The sequence below is a fragment of the Motacilla alba genome, chromosome 3, assembly GCF_015832195.1.
Source record: "Motacilla alba alba isolate MOTALB_02 chromosome 3, Motacilla_alba_V1.0_pri, whole genome shotgun sequence".
NCBI classification, from domain to species: Eukaryota; Metazoa; Chordata; class Aves; order Passeriformes; family Motacillidae; genus Motacilla; species Motacilla alba.
Genome location: NC_052018.1, coordinates 81,798,570 through 81,815,372, shown reverse-complemented (window position 1 = coordinate 81,815,372; position 16,803 = coordinate 81,798,570). Strand labels below are relative to the sequence as shown.

Below are 16,803 nucleotides of genomic sequence, written 5' to 3'. Positions count from 1 at the left end.
AACTAATTGATTTTAGGTACTGAAAAAAGCAACCCTAGATCAGACGAGGAAGTTAGTAATTGTGTATGAAACGATTATGCAATAAGATAGCAATAGAACCATTTATACTGAAGTCAGGAATTTAAGGGGTAAAGGATGCAGCATGGAATAATGCACCTGTGCTGCTCCTCACAAGCACATTTCTTGTGAAGATTTATGAAAAGGTTAAAAATTTTTAAAAAGGTAGTGTGATACAGAGAAATAAACTAAGGGAAAGAATAATACCTGGAAAAGAAAAACAAAAAGGTCTTGAATGAAAATATGTTATTGCCATGTTTGGATATCCATTGGATAAAATTACTCCAATGCAGGTAACAAAGCAGTTTAATTTTTTTTTTCCACCAGTAGCTGTTACAAACATAAAACATGTTCAGAATTCAGACAGGTCTTTCTATTGCACTGGTGGATTCCAAGAATCCCCCAACTAATGCTTTTCATTGCATTATCAGCTACCTTATGTCTGTGAGGGAGTTTTCAGGTACTACAATAGCACCTCACTTCTCCCCTCCCTGGGAAAAGAATGCTGTTAATACCATTCCTGAAAACACTTATCCCAGCAGACAGACAATAGAATGAGTCTATGTTACTGATGCAAAGGTTATTAAAAATCTTCTCAGTTTATATAGAAAATGTACAGCGATAAACAAAAATCACACTTTGCAGGTCCTATACTTTAGGTAAACTACCACCACTCTCCATTTGTTTCCTGTTGCTAACAAGCTGGAAAGGATCAAGCTCTGGCAGGAACAAATCTAGAGCCTGGATCCTTACAATATGAAACACGGTGACCGAAAAGGAAAGTAACCCACCACACAGACAATTCACTGACAACTTTTTTTACCCCATGTGGTTCTGCTCAGAGCTTCAAGTTGAAAACATCATGCAATTCCTGTAGACAACAATTAAGCCAGATATAGTGCTCAACACTTGTTAAAAGAAGATAACTGGCTAATACTCTGTTTTGAAAACTATTTCTAATTTTTGGCAAGGCAGGAGCATTCTGCTGGTCACACAAGACACAGTATTTTTCAGTAATTATGAAATACCTGGTTTATTACCATCTTTTGAAAATAATAGTATTGTAGGCAAATTGCATCGATGTACAGCAATGAGAGGATCTCTCACACTGGTTTGTCAGCATTGATGAAGGACTTAATAAAAAAATTTGGGGGTAACTTGTCTGCACCAAAGTTAACATTTCAAATCAACTGTTCATACTATAATAATATGCACAGTATTTGATTCCAATATTTTTGCTTAAACAGATGCTAGTAGATGATTTTGATTAGGCCCTAAATTAAGACAGGGCCTAATCAAAAGAAGCCACAAATCAAGCTACAACTAAATAGTAAATTTTACTAAGCTAGAAAAATTTTTTACAATTAAACAAATACAAATATCCAAAGTATAAGTAATTTTAGTTACATAAAAATCCTATTTTCAGTCAGAAGTACTTTTAGAACAAAGAAGTGTTCTAAAAACACAGTTTAAAAGTACAGAAGTACTTTTTTAGTACACAGAAGTGCATTTTTAGGAACATTAAATGCATCAGAATTGATCAGAATAAGAAATAGGAAATGATGAAGCAAAAAATTAATATAGAACCTGATCTGAACCACTCTTCAATATTTTTCTCACAGACTCTAAATGCAAGTCATTACAGCTTTCTAAATATTACAGAGAGTGATCTATAAAACAGCCTTACTTTTGAAATCCTACTATAAAAGTCATCTGCCAAGATGAAGGAAATTATATATCAGACTAAATACAGATATCTTTAAGAGGAAACCTTCAAGCAAATACTGAAGACAGTGGTTGTCACTGCTCTATAATTTTTAAAACAGAACAAGCACAGTATATGTACAGCAAGAAAGGCAACTGCAAGTGAGTTTTGGGACAATGAAGAGAGGGGTGGGTTGTGAACATCAATATCTTCAGGGACTAAAGGGATTTCATAACTGGCAAGACTAAAAGGAAAGGTGCAGAAAAAAGTAGCAGGATTATATGTAGAAAGGGAGCTCTCACTCTTCAAAGATCCTGAGTGACAAAAGACGACTCAGCAACTGTTTTTACAAGGCAAGCAAGGAAGCAATAATTGGTAGCTGCCACCCAGGTGCAGCGATACTAACATTGAAACAAGTCTAGGGAGAAACTATGGAATATTTGGGAAACCACAGGCTTAGCCAAAGGGAGATTCAGAGAGATCCTTTACTAGGGTACATGTCTTGTGAGGAATAACTGTAGGAGCTGGGTTTGCTTAGTCTGGAAGAGAGGAAGCTCAGGTGGGATGTCATCACTCTACAACCACCTGGAAGGAGCCTGTAGTGAGGTGGGGCTGGTTTCTTCTACAGTGCCTGCAGCGAGAGGACCAGAGGAAATGGCCTTAAACTGAGACAAGATTCAGATTAGACACTAGAAAAAGTTTTTTTCACTGTCAGGGTGGTCAGGCATTGGAATAGATTGCCAAGGGATATGGTGGAGTCACCATCCCTGGAGGCGTGCAAGAGGCATTTGGATGTGGCACTGGGTGATGGTTCAGCTGTTTAGGGGTGACAGTGCTGTGACAATTCTCTTCTCTTCTAAGATGGCCATCAGAAATGCAACATTCACTTTGAAACGGTAACAGAATCAGCTACACTTACTAGGACTTTCTGAGTTTTTTTAAGTCTTATTTCTCAAGTTACACACACAAGTAGTCAGAATTTTAACATTTTACTTGCTAACCTGGACAAGAAAAATCATAGTTGTCGGTGCTATTCAGATGTGCAAAAAACTGCCTCTGTATATTAATATATCATCATCTGCAATGACAGGAAATCTCAGAAAATGTTTTGCACTATCTTCATATTTCTAGTAATGCTTTTTTCTTTCTGCCTCAAAAATACAATTTTAAGAATGAAACTTGCAAAAGAAAATTATCTGGAATTTACAAAGCACTTCCTTTAAAAAAATATTCTGTAAATCTGAATCAATATATTTATTTTCAGTAGGTATGAGAAACAGCCAAAATATCATATTTACAAAATATCCCAAAATATTTTTAATGTTTGCTTTATATTTGGCACTGTGCAATTGTATGTGTAATAAAAGAAACTGAATTTGGTGTTTTCAAATACTTAATAGAATTTCTTTTTTTTCCTTCCTCTTTCTCTTCATATTCCTACTTTTTATTTCCCACTTACATTTTCGCTTTTTGGGGGTGTTTTGCTTTGTAGCGGTAGTAAACTTTTCATTTTTTATTTAAAGACAAGATTTCAATAAATATGTATGATTCACCTAGTATTGAATATGAAGATTTTTGTCTTTTAATGCTTTCATAACCAGTCTTATGAAAAAAAAATCAGAATTGCTCTTTCAAAATAGACATATAAACCAGCACTGTATATAAATCCCCATCTCTCCTAATAAATCATTTAACTGCCTGCTTTAAAGGAGTTTAAGTGAAAAAAATGACGAAACTAATCTTACTTAAATATACTGCTGTGATGAGTCTTTAGAGTTTTGTAATCTGTCTATGACATACTATGCACATTTGCTGCTAGAGCTTGGCAAAGCAAGCCTTATATGCAGCACTTGCACATATTTAATGACAAAACTCATCAAACTTCTAGAACAACCTTCTAGGAACTTACCTGCTAATACTGCTGGTTAAGCATCACACGTTACAATGTGTGCAAACTCCTACACACACTGACTACACTGGTATTTCTCAAATAACTGTCTGCCGGCTTTACCTGAAAATGGAACTGTTCCTTAAATGCAAGGAATGTTTAATCTGACATATTCTTATGCAATGCTGGAATTAAAATTCATGCCAAGTGGAAAGAATTACTTCAGATTCCTGAAGTCTTCTTAAAACTTATTTCTGTCTTTTCTTAGATTTCTGCTAAAGGCATTACTGACATAAAATTCTACAACTACAAGTAAGATCAGCAGAGAGTGCAGTTTTCATTATCCCAGGAAGTGAGAGTGTAACATACGGCAGTAATAATAATTACACACCAAATAAACCCGCCAATAACATGGACATTTAACAGCTGCAGCATAAAGTCATGCCAGAGGTGTACACACAACTGCTCATTTTAATACAGACTAGTAGATCTATGGATCATTGCATTAGAGCATTACATATGTCGGAAAAATGTAGAAAGGATTTTTCTGTTCAAAGTTTTCCAGGCTGTTCTGCTCCATTTCTAAATAACTTTCATTAGTGAATTTCTGTTGTGATTGAAATACAGTAACATTGAAATAATCTTATTAACTTGAGACTGTAAAGAGTAATTGTCTATAGTTGGCTTAACAGAAATAAATCTCCCACTTCAATCTCCTCATTAAACCTTACCCCCTCTCTTAGAATTCAAGTCTTCTTTTCTATTCAGTCAATAATCACGTAACAAATCATTAAAGCATGACACTGATTTTTAATAGGATTACTTTATTAAAATGTTATCTGACTTATTGATTTGATTTAGGAATTCACCTGTAATGTACTTACTTTTAGGCAGTTTATATTAAAAAGCATGTCCCAGATCAGTGTTTTAAACATTTAATACAATTTAACCCATGAAAGAATAATTAGCTGCACCAATCTTGAACATTTTTAATAAAGTATGCTTATATTTCAAAAATATCCAAGCATGACAATCTTCTGAAGTTTCCAATTTTCCTTCATACAAGTGTGTCTTTATATTGATTTCCTAAAATTATATTCATCTATATTATAAAACCTAAGTGCTTGAGGAAGATACTTAGTAACTTGTTGAAAAGAAGCTCATCTTTTCACAGAACATAACTGTAGGCCAAAGCAGCCCAAAAATCTTATGATTTTATAATTGCATGAAAACATTCAGAATATCTTTTGCACACTTCTACACAGACACAGTGCTCTGAGACAGTAGAAGTGTCCATAGAAGCAAATGCCAACTCTTATACAGTTTGTCTTCTCAGACTCTCTGCCAACACTACTAAAAATTACTGACAACAGTCAAAAACCAGACCAGCAGAACACACAATCAATGTCTGCTCAGAGATTAGGTGATCATGATAAATAAATCATTTGTGTATACATGGGGTTTTAATTCTACATCCGCACAAATTAAATCATTCTGCAAAAATGTCAGGTTTTAGATTTTTCTCACCAGTGCTTTCCTTTCACATAGGTTTTCGTTTAGTATGACTTTATTTAGGCTTTTTCAAACTGAATTCCATTCTTGCAGATTTATGAGTCTTTAAGTTTGAGGAAATAAAAGCTATTCTTAAACTCTTGTTAGATCAATACTATTCATAGGAGACACATTCATGGCTAAACAAAAGCAACAACACAAATAAAAGGGATTTCTAATAGATATATTTTTTTAAAAAGGCCAAAATGTTGTGTTTGCCAAAAAGGCTTTGGGCCCAAATTTAGTTTTTGTACAGTGTATATATATGGAAAACAAACAAATTTAAATAATTTAGAAAATATTCATCTAGTTTCTCTATTCATAATTTACCTTATGATGACTTCACTAAGCAAATCATGTCAAAAATATCCCTGTTACTGAAGTTCAGTCTAGAACAAACTTATTTTTGTCTACTCCTGAAACAGATGGCATCTCCATGATTAGTTTGAGTGAAAGTTGGAATCTTATTTTTCTTGGAGCTCAGGAACTAAGATAGAAGCACTGATCACTTGCTGAAAAATCTCTTGATAAAATAAATACAAGAGCATGTAAACCATTTGATGCAATTTGATGCCTCTGAAAAAGCAATTTAAAATTATAAAAAATAAGACCAGGCACTCTACACTAAATAGAAGCTGGCATCTTGTGTCACCTTGTTAATGGCATGGCATTGCATCAAAAACACAGACTTCAGCATATCGCTTTTCAATAATCCTATATTTAATGAGGGAAAACTAATTTAAATGGTTTTATCTGGTTTCTTTATAATAGTCCAAATCTTAACAGACTTTACTGCCTGAATGATGACAACTTTAGAATAATATGAAAAAGGTCATTAAAAAGGCTATGGTAAAAAGTTAATTCCAAAGATCTTGTCTTCACTACACTGAAGTGTTCATTTAGTTTGATTTACACATTTTTAAACTTCACTCCAGCGCCTGCAAAATACGATTCATGTTAACCAAGGGAAGTACTATGACAGGAAAAGAGAAATTCTGACCTCAATTAAAGTACTTTAAAAAACTGAAAACTTAAAATTGTTGGACCTTAAATACATGCCTAAATTGCTAAGTAAACATGGCTGAGTTTTGTCCTAACTTGAATAAGTTTTAAGTTGCTGTCATTAGAATAGCAGTTACTTTATTTATATGCCTGATGATAGATATAAAAGCCTAATTATAGGTACTGAGATTGAAGTTCTGGCAATACATACTGTGTCTAGACAAGCTAACTAATAATAAGGTCTGTATTACAGGGGAATAAACATTACCAGTTTAACTTTAGACTACACAAATCTTTACTTCAAGAACTATGACATGCAATTCCCGCTAATACAGCATTATTGAATTACAGAAGAGACTGCTTCTCTAGTACAGATAACCTTATACAGCTAAAAGTCACACACAAATGTAGAAAACCACAATTTATTTCCAGAAATCATTTCAGAAAAATACTCCTATATATATAAAATGACAGATATGGATTAAACTGAAAAAAAAGACACACATACCTGATTCAGGTAACATTATTTGCTATACTTACTGATAGAAAATTGTGTTATATACCAGAAAACTGACACATAATGTGTGTGACACATTATGTGAAACTGATCTCTGTAAAAGCACAGTTTCCCACAAAAATATATTCTTCAACTAGCTTACCTTTTAATAGGCTTTCATCTATGCAAAGCATGAAACTTCCAAACATCTGTTTAGTTCCCTATTTAAGAATATATGCAATTCAGCAAAGAGGAAAAAAACCCCAAAAATAAGACAATACACTTACCTGAAGCTCCTGTCTCAGGCATTTTTTCTTCATGCTTGCTATCTGGCTTACAACCACCTTTTTCATCAGCTTCATCTTCACCCCACCAGGCTGGCTGTCCATACAAAGGCGTCCCACGAGGCATGGCAGAAATATCTATAAAGTCAGCCCAAAGCAGAGGAAGTAACTTTTCTGTTTAGCTGTGATATTTAGGTTAAAATCACATGAAGAGAAAGTAATTTGCTTGGATCGTTTCTCCTGGAAGCTGAAGTGGAATGGTTGCATGCATTTGCCTAAATACAAAACAAACTTGGAGGCCAGACAAGTGATCTGGGTTCTAAATATAAAAGCTTACTAATGACCTGATCAAAACTTCTGGCACAAATGTTTATGCAAAGGCAGCCACCATCTCTTATTGTTGTCATATCCCTGATATATCTGTAAATATTATTTCTTCTTTCAGTTTCAAGTCATCAAGACAGCAGAGCATTCCTAGAAGCTGTTTGCTGCTATTTCTGTGAGAAGATTCTCATTCTTACCCACATTGACCTTTCAATGAAATCTGAACTCACTGCATGAAAAACTGATCAAATTTTGCAATGTTGCCAAGGTTCCAAATTGCTGACAGCTACTACAGAGTGCTGAAAGTTACCTTGTGTGTAAAAAAGTACTGAGCACAATCAATTTTACAGGGTGGGGTTTTTTTTAAAGGTATCAGTTAAGTTACAGTACAGTTAAAAGTGCTATATACATGGTTAAATATATTTAAATACAAAAATTAAGTAAGAAAAAAAACCACTGATATCATTGAGATGTCTAACCTGATGATAAATTGGCTGCGTTAGGTTTGATCTGATCTTTTGGAAGAATACCTCACCCTACAGAGATTCAGCTAGTGTCATACAGATGTTCTGAATGTATTTTAAAGGGTCCTTATATAATAAAACATCATATGTAAAACATATCTTAGGAGCTTGTCTGTTACTTTTCTGATTAGGAATATCAACATTTTTTTCAGTAATTTATACACTTGCATTCCAAAGATGATTTCATAACCATGCCAAAGGTTTCAACATGATTTTAAGACATAAAGTACTTCCTTTTTACACAGCATTATGCCTTAGTCAATAATAATTTTTTTAAAAAAACTTGATGGTTACACAGAGAATTTGTAGATGCCCCATCCCTGAAGTGTTCCAGGACACGTTGGATGAGGCTCTGAGCAACCTGGTCTGGTGAAAGGTGTCCCTGGCCATGGCAAGGGGGTGTGACCTAAGTGATGTTTAAGCTTTGCTCCAACCCAAAGCATCCCATAATTCTATTCCTGTGTACTGAATTAGCAATAATGAGCAGATGTGCATTTACATAGCAACAGTGAGAGAATCAATCCCCAAAAAGCTTCTGAGAGTTGCACTCAAATATAAATCCCTATCCTTCTTGACTGTTATTTTTGGAAGAGTGAAAAGAAAAACAGAAGGTGAGAATAAACCCTCCCCCCATTGTGCTACTTCACGTACCCTTAACAAGATGCTGGATTAGACAACAAAACAAAGAGGTTAATTGAGTGTACCACAAAATCCTGTATGTGGGGAAGAGAATTCTTTGAAATGAGTCTCCTGGAAGAATAGATGAAACCTAAACAAAACTGCTGAGCATTGATCAGGTTAGAAATCAGACCTAGACAGTTCCATATTAAGGAAGCAACAATTCCTGATCCCTTTCTCATTCTTTTGGTTATACCCACTACACTTCAGCAAGCCTCATGCTCAAGTTTATCAGAGAATGGTTTGGGGTGGAAGGGACCTGCCATGGGCAGGAACATCTTTTGCCAGACCAGTTTGCTCAAAGCCTTGAATACCTCCAGGGATAGGACATCCACAAATTCTCTGGACAACTTGTTCAAATGACTCACTACTCTCAGAGTAAAAAATGTCTTCCTAACATCTAGTCAAATGTCCCCTCTCTCAGTTTAAAACCATGGCACCTAGTCTTTTATCACTGGTGTAACATACACTCTCCCTCTTTTTTTACCAGTTCCCTGTAGGTACTGAAAGACTCCTATGAGGTCTACCTGGAGCCTTTCCTTCTCTAGGCTGAACAACTCCATCTTGCAGCCTGTCTGCTCCAGCCCTCTGCTCATCTTTTTGGCCCTCCTCTGGCCTCACTCCCACATGTCCAAACCCTTCCTACACTGGGGGCAGCCCAACCCACACAAAGTTAAGACAACCACAGCAGAGCCACCATGACACATTAAATAAATAGGAATGATGGTGTAGAAACAAACCTGAAACTACAGTATCTACAAATCTTTAAACCACAATAGAACACTGAGGTTATATCCTGACACATCAAACAAAGAATGCTAGGAACTGCAAAAAAAAACAAACAGAACTCCCACCCATTGAAAAAGGGAAAAAGCCCCAAACCAACCAAACGAAAAATAGTGCACTTGGTAATGGTGATGGTAAAAAGTACAAACCATTTCTGAACAAATAATTGCACTTAAACTGCAAAAAAATAGCAATTTCCTGCCACAAATGTTACAAGTTTGTGATTTGGGCAAAGAGACATGCAAAAATCTTACAAATGCCAATCAAATCTCTCTTAAATTTTTTTCTTAACATGTGGGTGTTACTGTAAAAAAAGGTAGCAATTAATTGCCAAAAATATTATTTACATCTAAACTATGGTTAAATGTTCATATATATGAAATTTTTACTGTCTACAGAATTTCATAATCATCCTACTGAAGCAAATTAACATCCTTTCCAAGTTTTTGTGCTTCTGCAACAAAAAAATGAATCTTACCCACTGATTTTTCTTCAGATTTCAGTGCTTCTGTAGTTTTGTGGTGCACTTCAGCTGTGGAGTCTGCTACCTTGGACTCTGAACTTTTGGAGCTGCTTTGTTTCGATCCTTCTGCCTCTGAAGATTTTTGGGATAACTGGAGTTGGCTTGAGAATTTTTCATGCTACATGGCATTAAACAGAGAATAAAACACAAACCCTCAAAGAGTGGGAAAAAAAACCTCTCTATGTTATAATTAACTGTACAACAACAACAAAAAAAAAAATCCAGGAACTGCACATTGTTACCTTAAGTGCTTCTTCGGGGACTCTCATCTCTCCCCTGACCACAGTAAAAAGATTAGTATGTAGGAAATGATAAGAAAAATACTGAAAAAACTCTGAATTTACAAGAGGATTCTACAGAAAAGTAACAATTGTGCAGTCTATTATGCCACTAGAATGGTGACAGCATTCAAAATATGTCACTGTTAGGATACGGTGCACTATCATATTCATCAAAGCAAATGAAGTTATTTACTATATGTAAACAGAACATTGAGTGGACACCTTAGTGTTTAATAATAAACATGGGGTTTTTTTTCATTCAGTAGTTTGCTGAATATTTAATTGTAATCTTAGCTGCTGGTAGAAAAGTAGTGCTTTTTAGCAACACAGAAGATACACATTATGTTCTAAATCATAACTGAAAGTTGAGTTTTCTTTCAGTGAGAGACAATGAAATGTATTTTAACAGTAGTTCAGACCAAGGTACAATATCCTAAACCCTGATATTTTCTCTAATATAGGCATTTTTGTAGCAATGAGAACACTTAACCATACTTCTAACAAGACAAGTGCATCCTGAAACTGTATTTTTATGGCAAGGATATCATATCCAAATCTCAATTTATCGTCTAACTTCAGAGTGATGTACGTCTGTTCTGGAATCCTCACATCATTCACAAATGTCTGCAGAAACAAATGAGGACAGAAAGAAACACCATTAAATTCCAAACCAACAAAATTAAATAATTTAAATACTTTCATAAGAAACTCTTCAGCACCACAAATTTTCTATTGGTGAGCCACAAGGAAACTACAGGCTCAAACTGCCAGCTGTTTAACAAACCATGTCAAAAGGAAGGTAAAACACCAGTTGATTACCAAGTTGCACACTGGCCTTGAAAAACTCCTTGCACATTTACTCTTGTTAGGAATATTCATGCAAGTGTTGATTAATGTTCCCTTGAATTAGCACCTCCACTTACTATTTTTCTTGTAATTTGCTTTTTTCAATCCAAATTAAATGCCCAAATTGATTTATCATATTTGTACAGCATTTAGAATTGGATATGAGAGAACTCAGGCAGCTTATTTCTAATCATTGTCAAAGGACTTAAGAAAACATGGACCAAGTTTGTGCATCTAACACCAAAAATCAGTTGTAAGAATTCAGTATATTGCAACCCTACAGCATCATTCTACTTCAAAGTTAAAAGTTCTACACAATGTACATGTTTCTAAAGAAAGAAAAAGTTCAAATATGCCATTTCATAAGCACTCTGAAGATGGAAAAACCTGAATAATTAAATAAGCCAAAAATCCAAATATTTGAATGGTTGTGTTGCTCATGAGTCTAGTAGTACGTGAACTGTGGTTAGAGAGAAACAATCTCTTTCCCCAAAATAGTCAGAGGATCTTCCATTTAATTTTCTTTTCCTAAAGGAAAAGAATGTTTATTTCATTAATTTAAAAACTGTTTACCTACTTTGTAGAAAATATCTTCCATGGGAAATAAGAACAAAAGGTACAGCTATTCACTGGTTTGCAAGCATGAAACTTTCAGTAAGGTTTCAGTTATTTCCCTTTAACATTTTGAGAGTCCATGGCAAAACCGTCTGTAAAGACTATCCTCAAGGCACTCTGAATTTCAGTGAACCTACAGAATTCAGGCCACCTTGCAGACATCTGTGTCTATATGAATGGATGCATTTTTCCTCCCAGGTCAGAGTTCTGAATTTCATGTGCATACACAGCATACCCAACGCAGAGAACTCCAAAGGCTGGGTGTGAACTGTGTGAGCAGTCCACTGACAGCCTTGTGTTCAGGACTGAAGCGACAGCATAAAACAACCACGTCTTAGTTACTCTGCCATTGGAGCTTTAAAATCTCATCACATGCTTTGGGATGCCAGACAAAGCTAGCTTGAAAAAGCTAGTTACTCTGTAAATAAAGAATCCTTTGCCCCTTTAAATCACTCCATTCATGTGATTTCTAAAGTTTATTCTTCAAACAGTGAGAGTCAACTGTCTTTAAGCCTTCATAAAGTTTGCTAAGCTTTTCAGAATCCAGTCCTGAAACACCAGCGTGAAAGGACTTTGCTATCCTGTAAATATTCCTGAGAAGAACATTACTCAACAGGGCCTCAACTTCTTCTGGTATGTTTTTGAATTCACAAGTCAAAGGAAAAAGTACAGTTGAATTCTAGTGATACTAGGGAAATACTAATTGCATACTAGCAACTCCACATTTGCTTCAGAAAAGAGAAATTCCTTCATTTTTTTTTGTATGGAAAGAAACCAAACAAACAGGAGTGCCCAGAATGAGTCACAATAAACTATCAGAAATACAATTTTACTTAATGTAAAACCAATTAAAATTTACTTCTGCCTTTTCTTTTTCCTTCAAATCTAGATGTCCAGAATAAAGACTTCTAGATTTAGAAGTCCACAAAAAAGACTCCTGTAACCTTTTCAGTGTAGTGAGTGTGAATCAACCCTACATATAAGAATATTCAGGCATTAGGGCATCAGGTGCAATCATAGTTCAGCTTGTGAAATTATAACACTCATAACAATCAAAACCAAAATATTGGCACGAGCCACCTCCCCTCAAACTCTGAATTATCATGTGTGGTTAAAGCGCATTGTACCAGGAATGGAGTAAACCTTTACACTAAGAAAGGTATGTATCTGTTCTCAAAAGACATGGGACCAACTGGAGAGATGCAAAATAAATCTTTCGATGAAGGATGCAAAATAAGACAGGGCAGCAGCTGCTGAAGCACTAGAAGAGGCACTTGGCTGCTAGGGAGCGGGTGCTCTCAGTGGAAACAGCAGCTAGACTAGAAGAATTATTACCTAGTACACCATATGGTACTGAGCCATTGTTCTGCCACACAATTAAGTATGGTGTTACAAAAATAATGTTTTTTCTCCATTAACCTGAAACGAGGTAAGCAGAGGTATGAAAGAAAAGCACAGTGGGAAAGTGATAGTAAGGGAAACACTGTGAAGACGAAGAGAAAGGACTGAACTCCTGAGACTTAATATTCCTTGTCCCAAAACAGTGGGAAGAAAGAGTTCCTTTGATGTCTCTGAGTAAACAGCTCTAAAGCAAGTGAAGCTTCACCTCAAACTTGAGAATGAATTAGATCAAGTGAAGCAAATCACTGAAAGCTCTTTATCAGAGGCAAAAAAAGGAGCTGAATGAAGACCTTTTAACACATATTTCTATTCAATTCCAGTTTTGCGACAAGGCAACAAAAATCTGAAGGTATGCCTACTGACTACAGGAGTTACACAGCAAGGGAATAAAATCAAATGTCTCAGCAAAAAAACTCTATGTGCTGAACTTATTTTTGATCACTGCCTTGAATCAGCACACCAACTTTGAAAATACAGAGGTATATTAAATATTTAAGGACCAAAGTCCTTGTATGTCTACAACTGTTCAAAGGATGCAGCCCTTCAATGGTTTCACGTGGAGTTGAGACTGACTCTTTGGAAGGCTGAGTTAGTTACCTTAAAACACAGAAAAGCTAATAGAGACAGTGACAAAGTTTTATTTCCAAATGCACATCACGATCAAAAGGTAGTAACTTGAGAGTTCATTTTCACCTTCTATTTATTTAAGCACTTGAGAAAACTATTCACTATCAGTAGCTTTGTAAGTATTATTCAAATAGGCCGTCACAGATGAACTCATGATTTTATTCTGTACATCTTCATGACAGAGCCAAACATTTAAATTTACAAAATAACAACCATAACAAGCGCAAATACATAGGTCATAAAGAAGTACCTAAAGGACGACAAAATTATGACAAAGTTACTGTTTTTAATAATTTGCTACATATTCAAAAACTTTTATAAAAAGTGATGCTTAGCTAGAATTCTGAATATGCACTTCCTAGAAAAGCCTTAGAACATAAAATGTCATCTGAAATCTTACATTTCCCATAACTGGATTTTTCCTGTATAAGTTTGCAATTACTTGACACAAATTATTCATGGAGATTTTTAATAAAAAATTATTCTGAAAAAATAAATGTAAATATGGTATTAGTTAAATTGATTTTCATACAACATGGTTATTACATAATTATTTTTTTCCACATATATACAGTGGAAACACAGTTTAACATTCTTTTCCCTATTATAACAGAAGAAAAAGGAATAGCATGTGAAATAAAACCCGTATCATAATAGCACATTTTTGAGATTTAAATATATCAGGGTTTTTAGACATTATAGCAAAGATTCTTTTTTTTTTTTTTAATTCTGAAATACATAAGTATAACACACTCCTCTTTATAGTTCTTAGCTTTTCCTATTGCCAAAGCCCTCTTATTACTGGAATTAACAGCAGCCCTTTATAAAACATGCAGTGGAAAACCCCTGCAAAGACTACACTTTCCTTTTGAATGTTCCCCCATTTTCAGACTTGCATTAAAAAGGTATTAATGTACAATTAATAATGGCTCGAAGAAATCCCAAAACAAAGATAGAGAACTATGGGGAGCTATCTATTTCTGATGTTAACTTACCCCATTCAAGCTGCCCAAATCCTTCACCAAGTGTTCATCTGTAGAGGCATCATAGTTGAGTACAGCATGTTGCTTGTCCACACTCCGTGACTAAAATGTATTAAAGAAAATAAAATAAGGTATTTGAAAACCATATGAGGCAGTTATGGCTATTTCTAAGAGCAGTGTGATTATTTTCTTTCTACACAGCACATTTATTCAAATTATATAAAAAAGATAGCCCCACACATGAAAAAGACAATCTCTAACCCAATTCCAGGTACCCACAGCAGAATACTAAAATTAATCTGAAATTGTTATTTTCTTAATGTTTCCCTAAATATGATATGTCAGATTCAGATACGCCTCATCCAAAGGTTTTATTTTTTTCAGTCCACTCTAGTATCACTGATGTCTAATCTAATATCATCAACTTCTCTTTACTTCTTACTCTCTCTCCCCCCTAAATTACATGCATCTTTCAAGACATGACTATGATTCCGGGGTGTTGCTGTTCTCTCTCAAACTCACCATTTCCTGTCACACATCTGGGGTAATTACCATAGTATACAAGCGTTCCAAGTGTTTCTCCTTGATCTCAATTTCCTGAACCAATTAGCTTAAGTCTCTTCCCTAAATGTCTGAGCAGTTCCTGAATTACTATTCCCATCAGTTCTGACTTTCTCAGTCCTTCCTTAAGCACTTCAGTATCCATTTATTTATTTGTTTCATGAATTCTTAATTTCACATTCAAACATCACCACATAGATGAGGAACAATCCTGGCTACTATTTCATCCAAGAACAGCAGCTCCCTAACAGCCAAGTCTCTCTGGAAGCACTCACTCCTTGCCAAGTGTTTGCAGCCTGAGGTGCTGATGGCAAGCAAGGGAGGTGGGGCTGGATGTGTCTCCTTCATGCATACATATGGTCAGCACCTGGGCATCTTCAAGAGCTCCCAAGAGAATGGAGACCACAGCTCGTCCTCTCTATCAGCCCACACTTGATCTTATGTTTGCTCTTAATTCTGCTAGTGCACTGTCACAACATTACTGCATAGCAGCAAATTCCTTCCACCAGTATAGCTCCTAATTTCAGGTTTACATCTTCTATCCTTGCTACTCAACTCATTTTTCAGGACTGTATTGCACAGAGAATGGTACATTTCTGTCTGAGACTTCCATGACTTCTGCGTACCAGCATTTGTGGTCCGTCAGTTCAAGGAGTCCTGCCTTACCAAGTGCACTGGCCAGTGCAAGGCATCAGAACACACAACCAGTACTCCTAAGGAAATGTTTTCTCTTCTTGTAATCCCATAGTTATCACTTTACTCCTTCTCCATTTCTTGAGACTTGTTACTATTATTTTCCTTATTTTCAATTTACTTTCTCATTCTTCCTTTCTGTTTATTCTTATGCCTGCTTTGCTCTCTCCCCAAAGAAGTGAGAACAGTGTTCTTCTGCTTATACTTACTATTTTATGTTTAGACCTTCTATTTTGCTCTGCATTTTTGAGGAGTATAATGGGAGGGGGCAGGATATCCAAGTGGAGAATAAGGAAGAGACAGACAAATGAACAAGTTCCCTGCCAATATAAGCTGCACTAATATACCACATCAGTTAAGTGCTTTTAATGGCAGATGGAGACACAGCAACATGGTTCATTTTCTACTAACTTAGTAACCTTTCAAGTGAAAACAATCTCCATACAATGAAACTCATTGAAGTGCATGTTCTGCTGAGCCTACAATATCAAGCACACATTACATTTTTCCACACTCAATTGGAACCATGGCACCAAGAATTACCCTATTTTTACCTAAGCTATTAAAAAACATGTTGAACTTTTCTCAATGTCATTTTTCAAATACATACTGTATTACTAAAAATTTATTTAATAATCTTTATGTGCTACATCCTATTAAAAATAAAGTTAAAACAGAAAGGACACAGAAAAATCCTCAAAGCGTCATGATACTGTGTCACATCATCTGAAATGCTAAGAATGATTACTCGAGTCTGTGGCTTTTACAGAAACACTTGAAATTCTGCAGAACTTCACAGTTCCCCTCAGGTTCAAATTACTTACATTTAATCGGACTTTTTATTAGTTTTAGCTGATCTTTACAGGTGCAAAAACAGTGCAAGTCTTTTGAATGCCTTTTTTCATTTGGCTTTGTTATTGCAGCCTTCCATTCAAATTTAAGGGCTTTTAAAAATCCATCTTGAAAGACTGTGGTGCC

General features: G+C 35.4%; 1 protein-coding gene across 7 annotated transcripts in view; it reads right to left on the bottom strand.

The window, feature by feature from the left end:
• The window catches only part of CEP170 (centrosomal protein 170), a 95,470-nt gene that overhangs the window by 51,381 nt on the left and 27,286 nt on the right, over positions 1–16,803 (bottom strand). For all 7 annotated transcript variants that reach the window (XM_038130322.1, XM_038130323.1, XM_038130316.1 and 4 more), the window contains exons 3-7: positions 14,584–14,673; positions 10,645–10,723; positions 10,061–10,119; positions 9,774–9,936; positions 6,987–7,121 (exon numbers count right to left, since the gene is read on the bottom strand). In XM_038130322.1, coding sequence (XP_037986250.1) covers positions 6,987–7,121; positions 9,774–9,936; positions 10,061–10,119; positions 10,645–10,723; positions 14,584–14,673 — 526 coding nt within the window. The remainder of the gene's footprint in view (positions 1–6,986; positions 7,122–9,773; positions 9,937–10,060; positions 10,120–10,644; positions 10,724–14,583; positions 14,674–16,803) is intronic.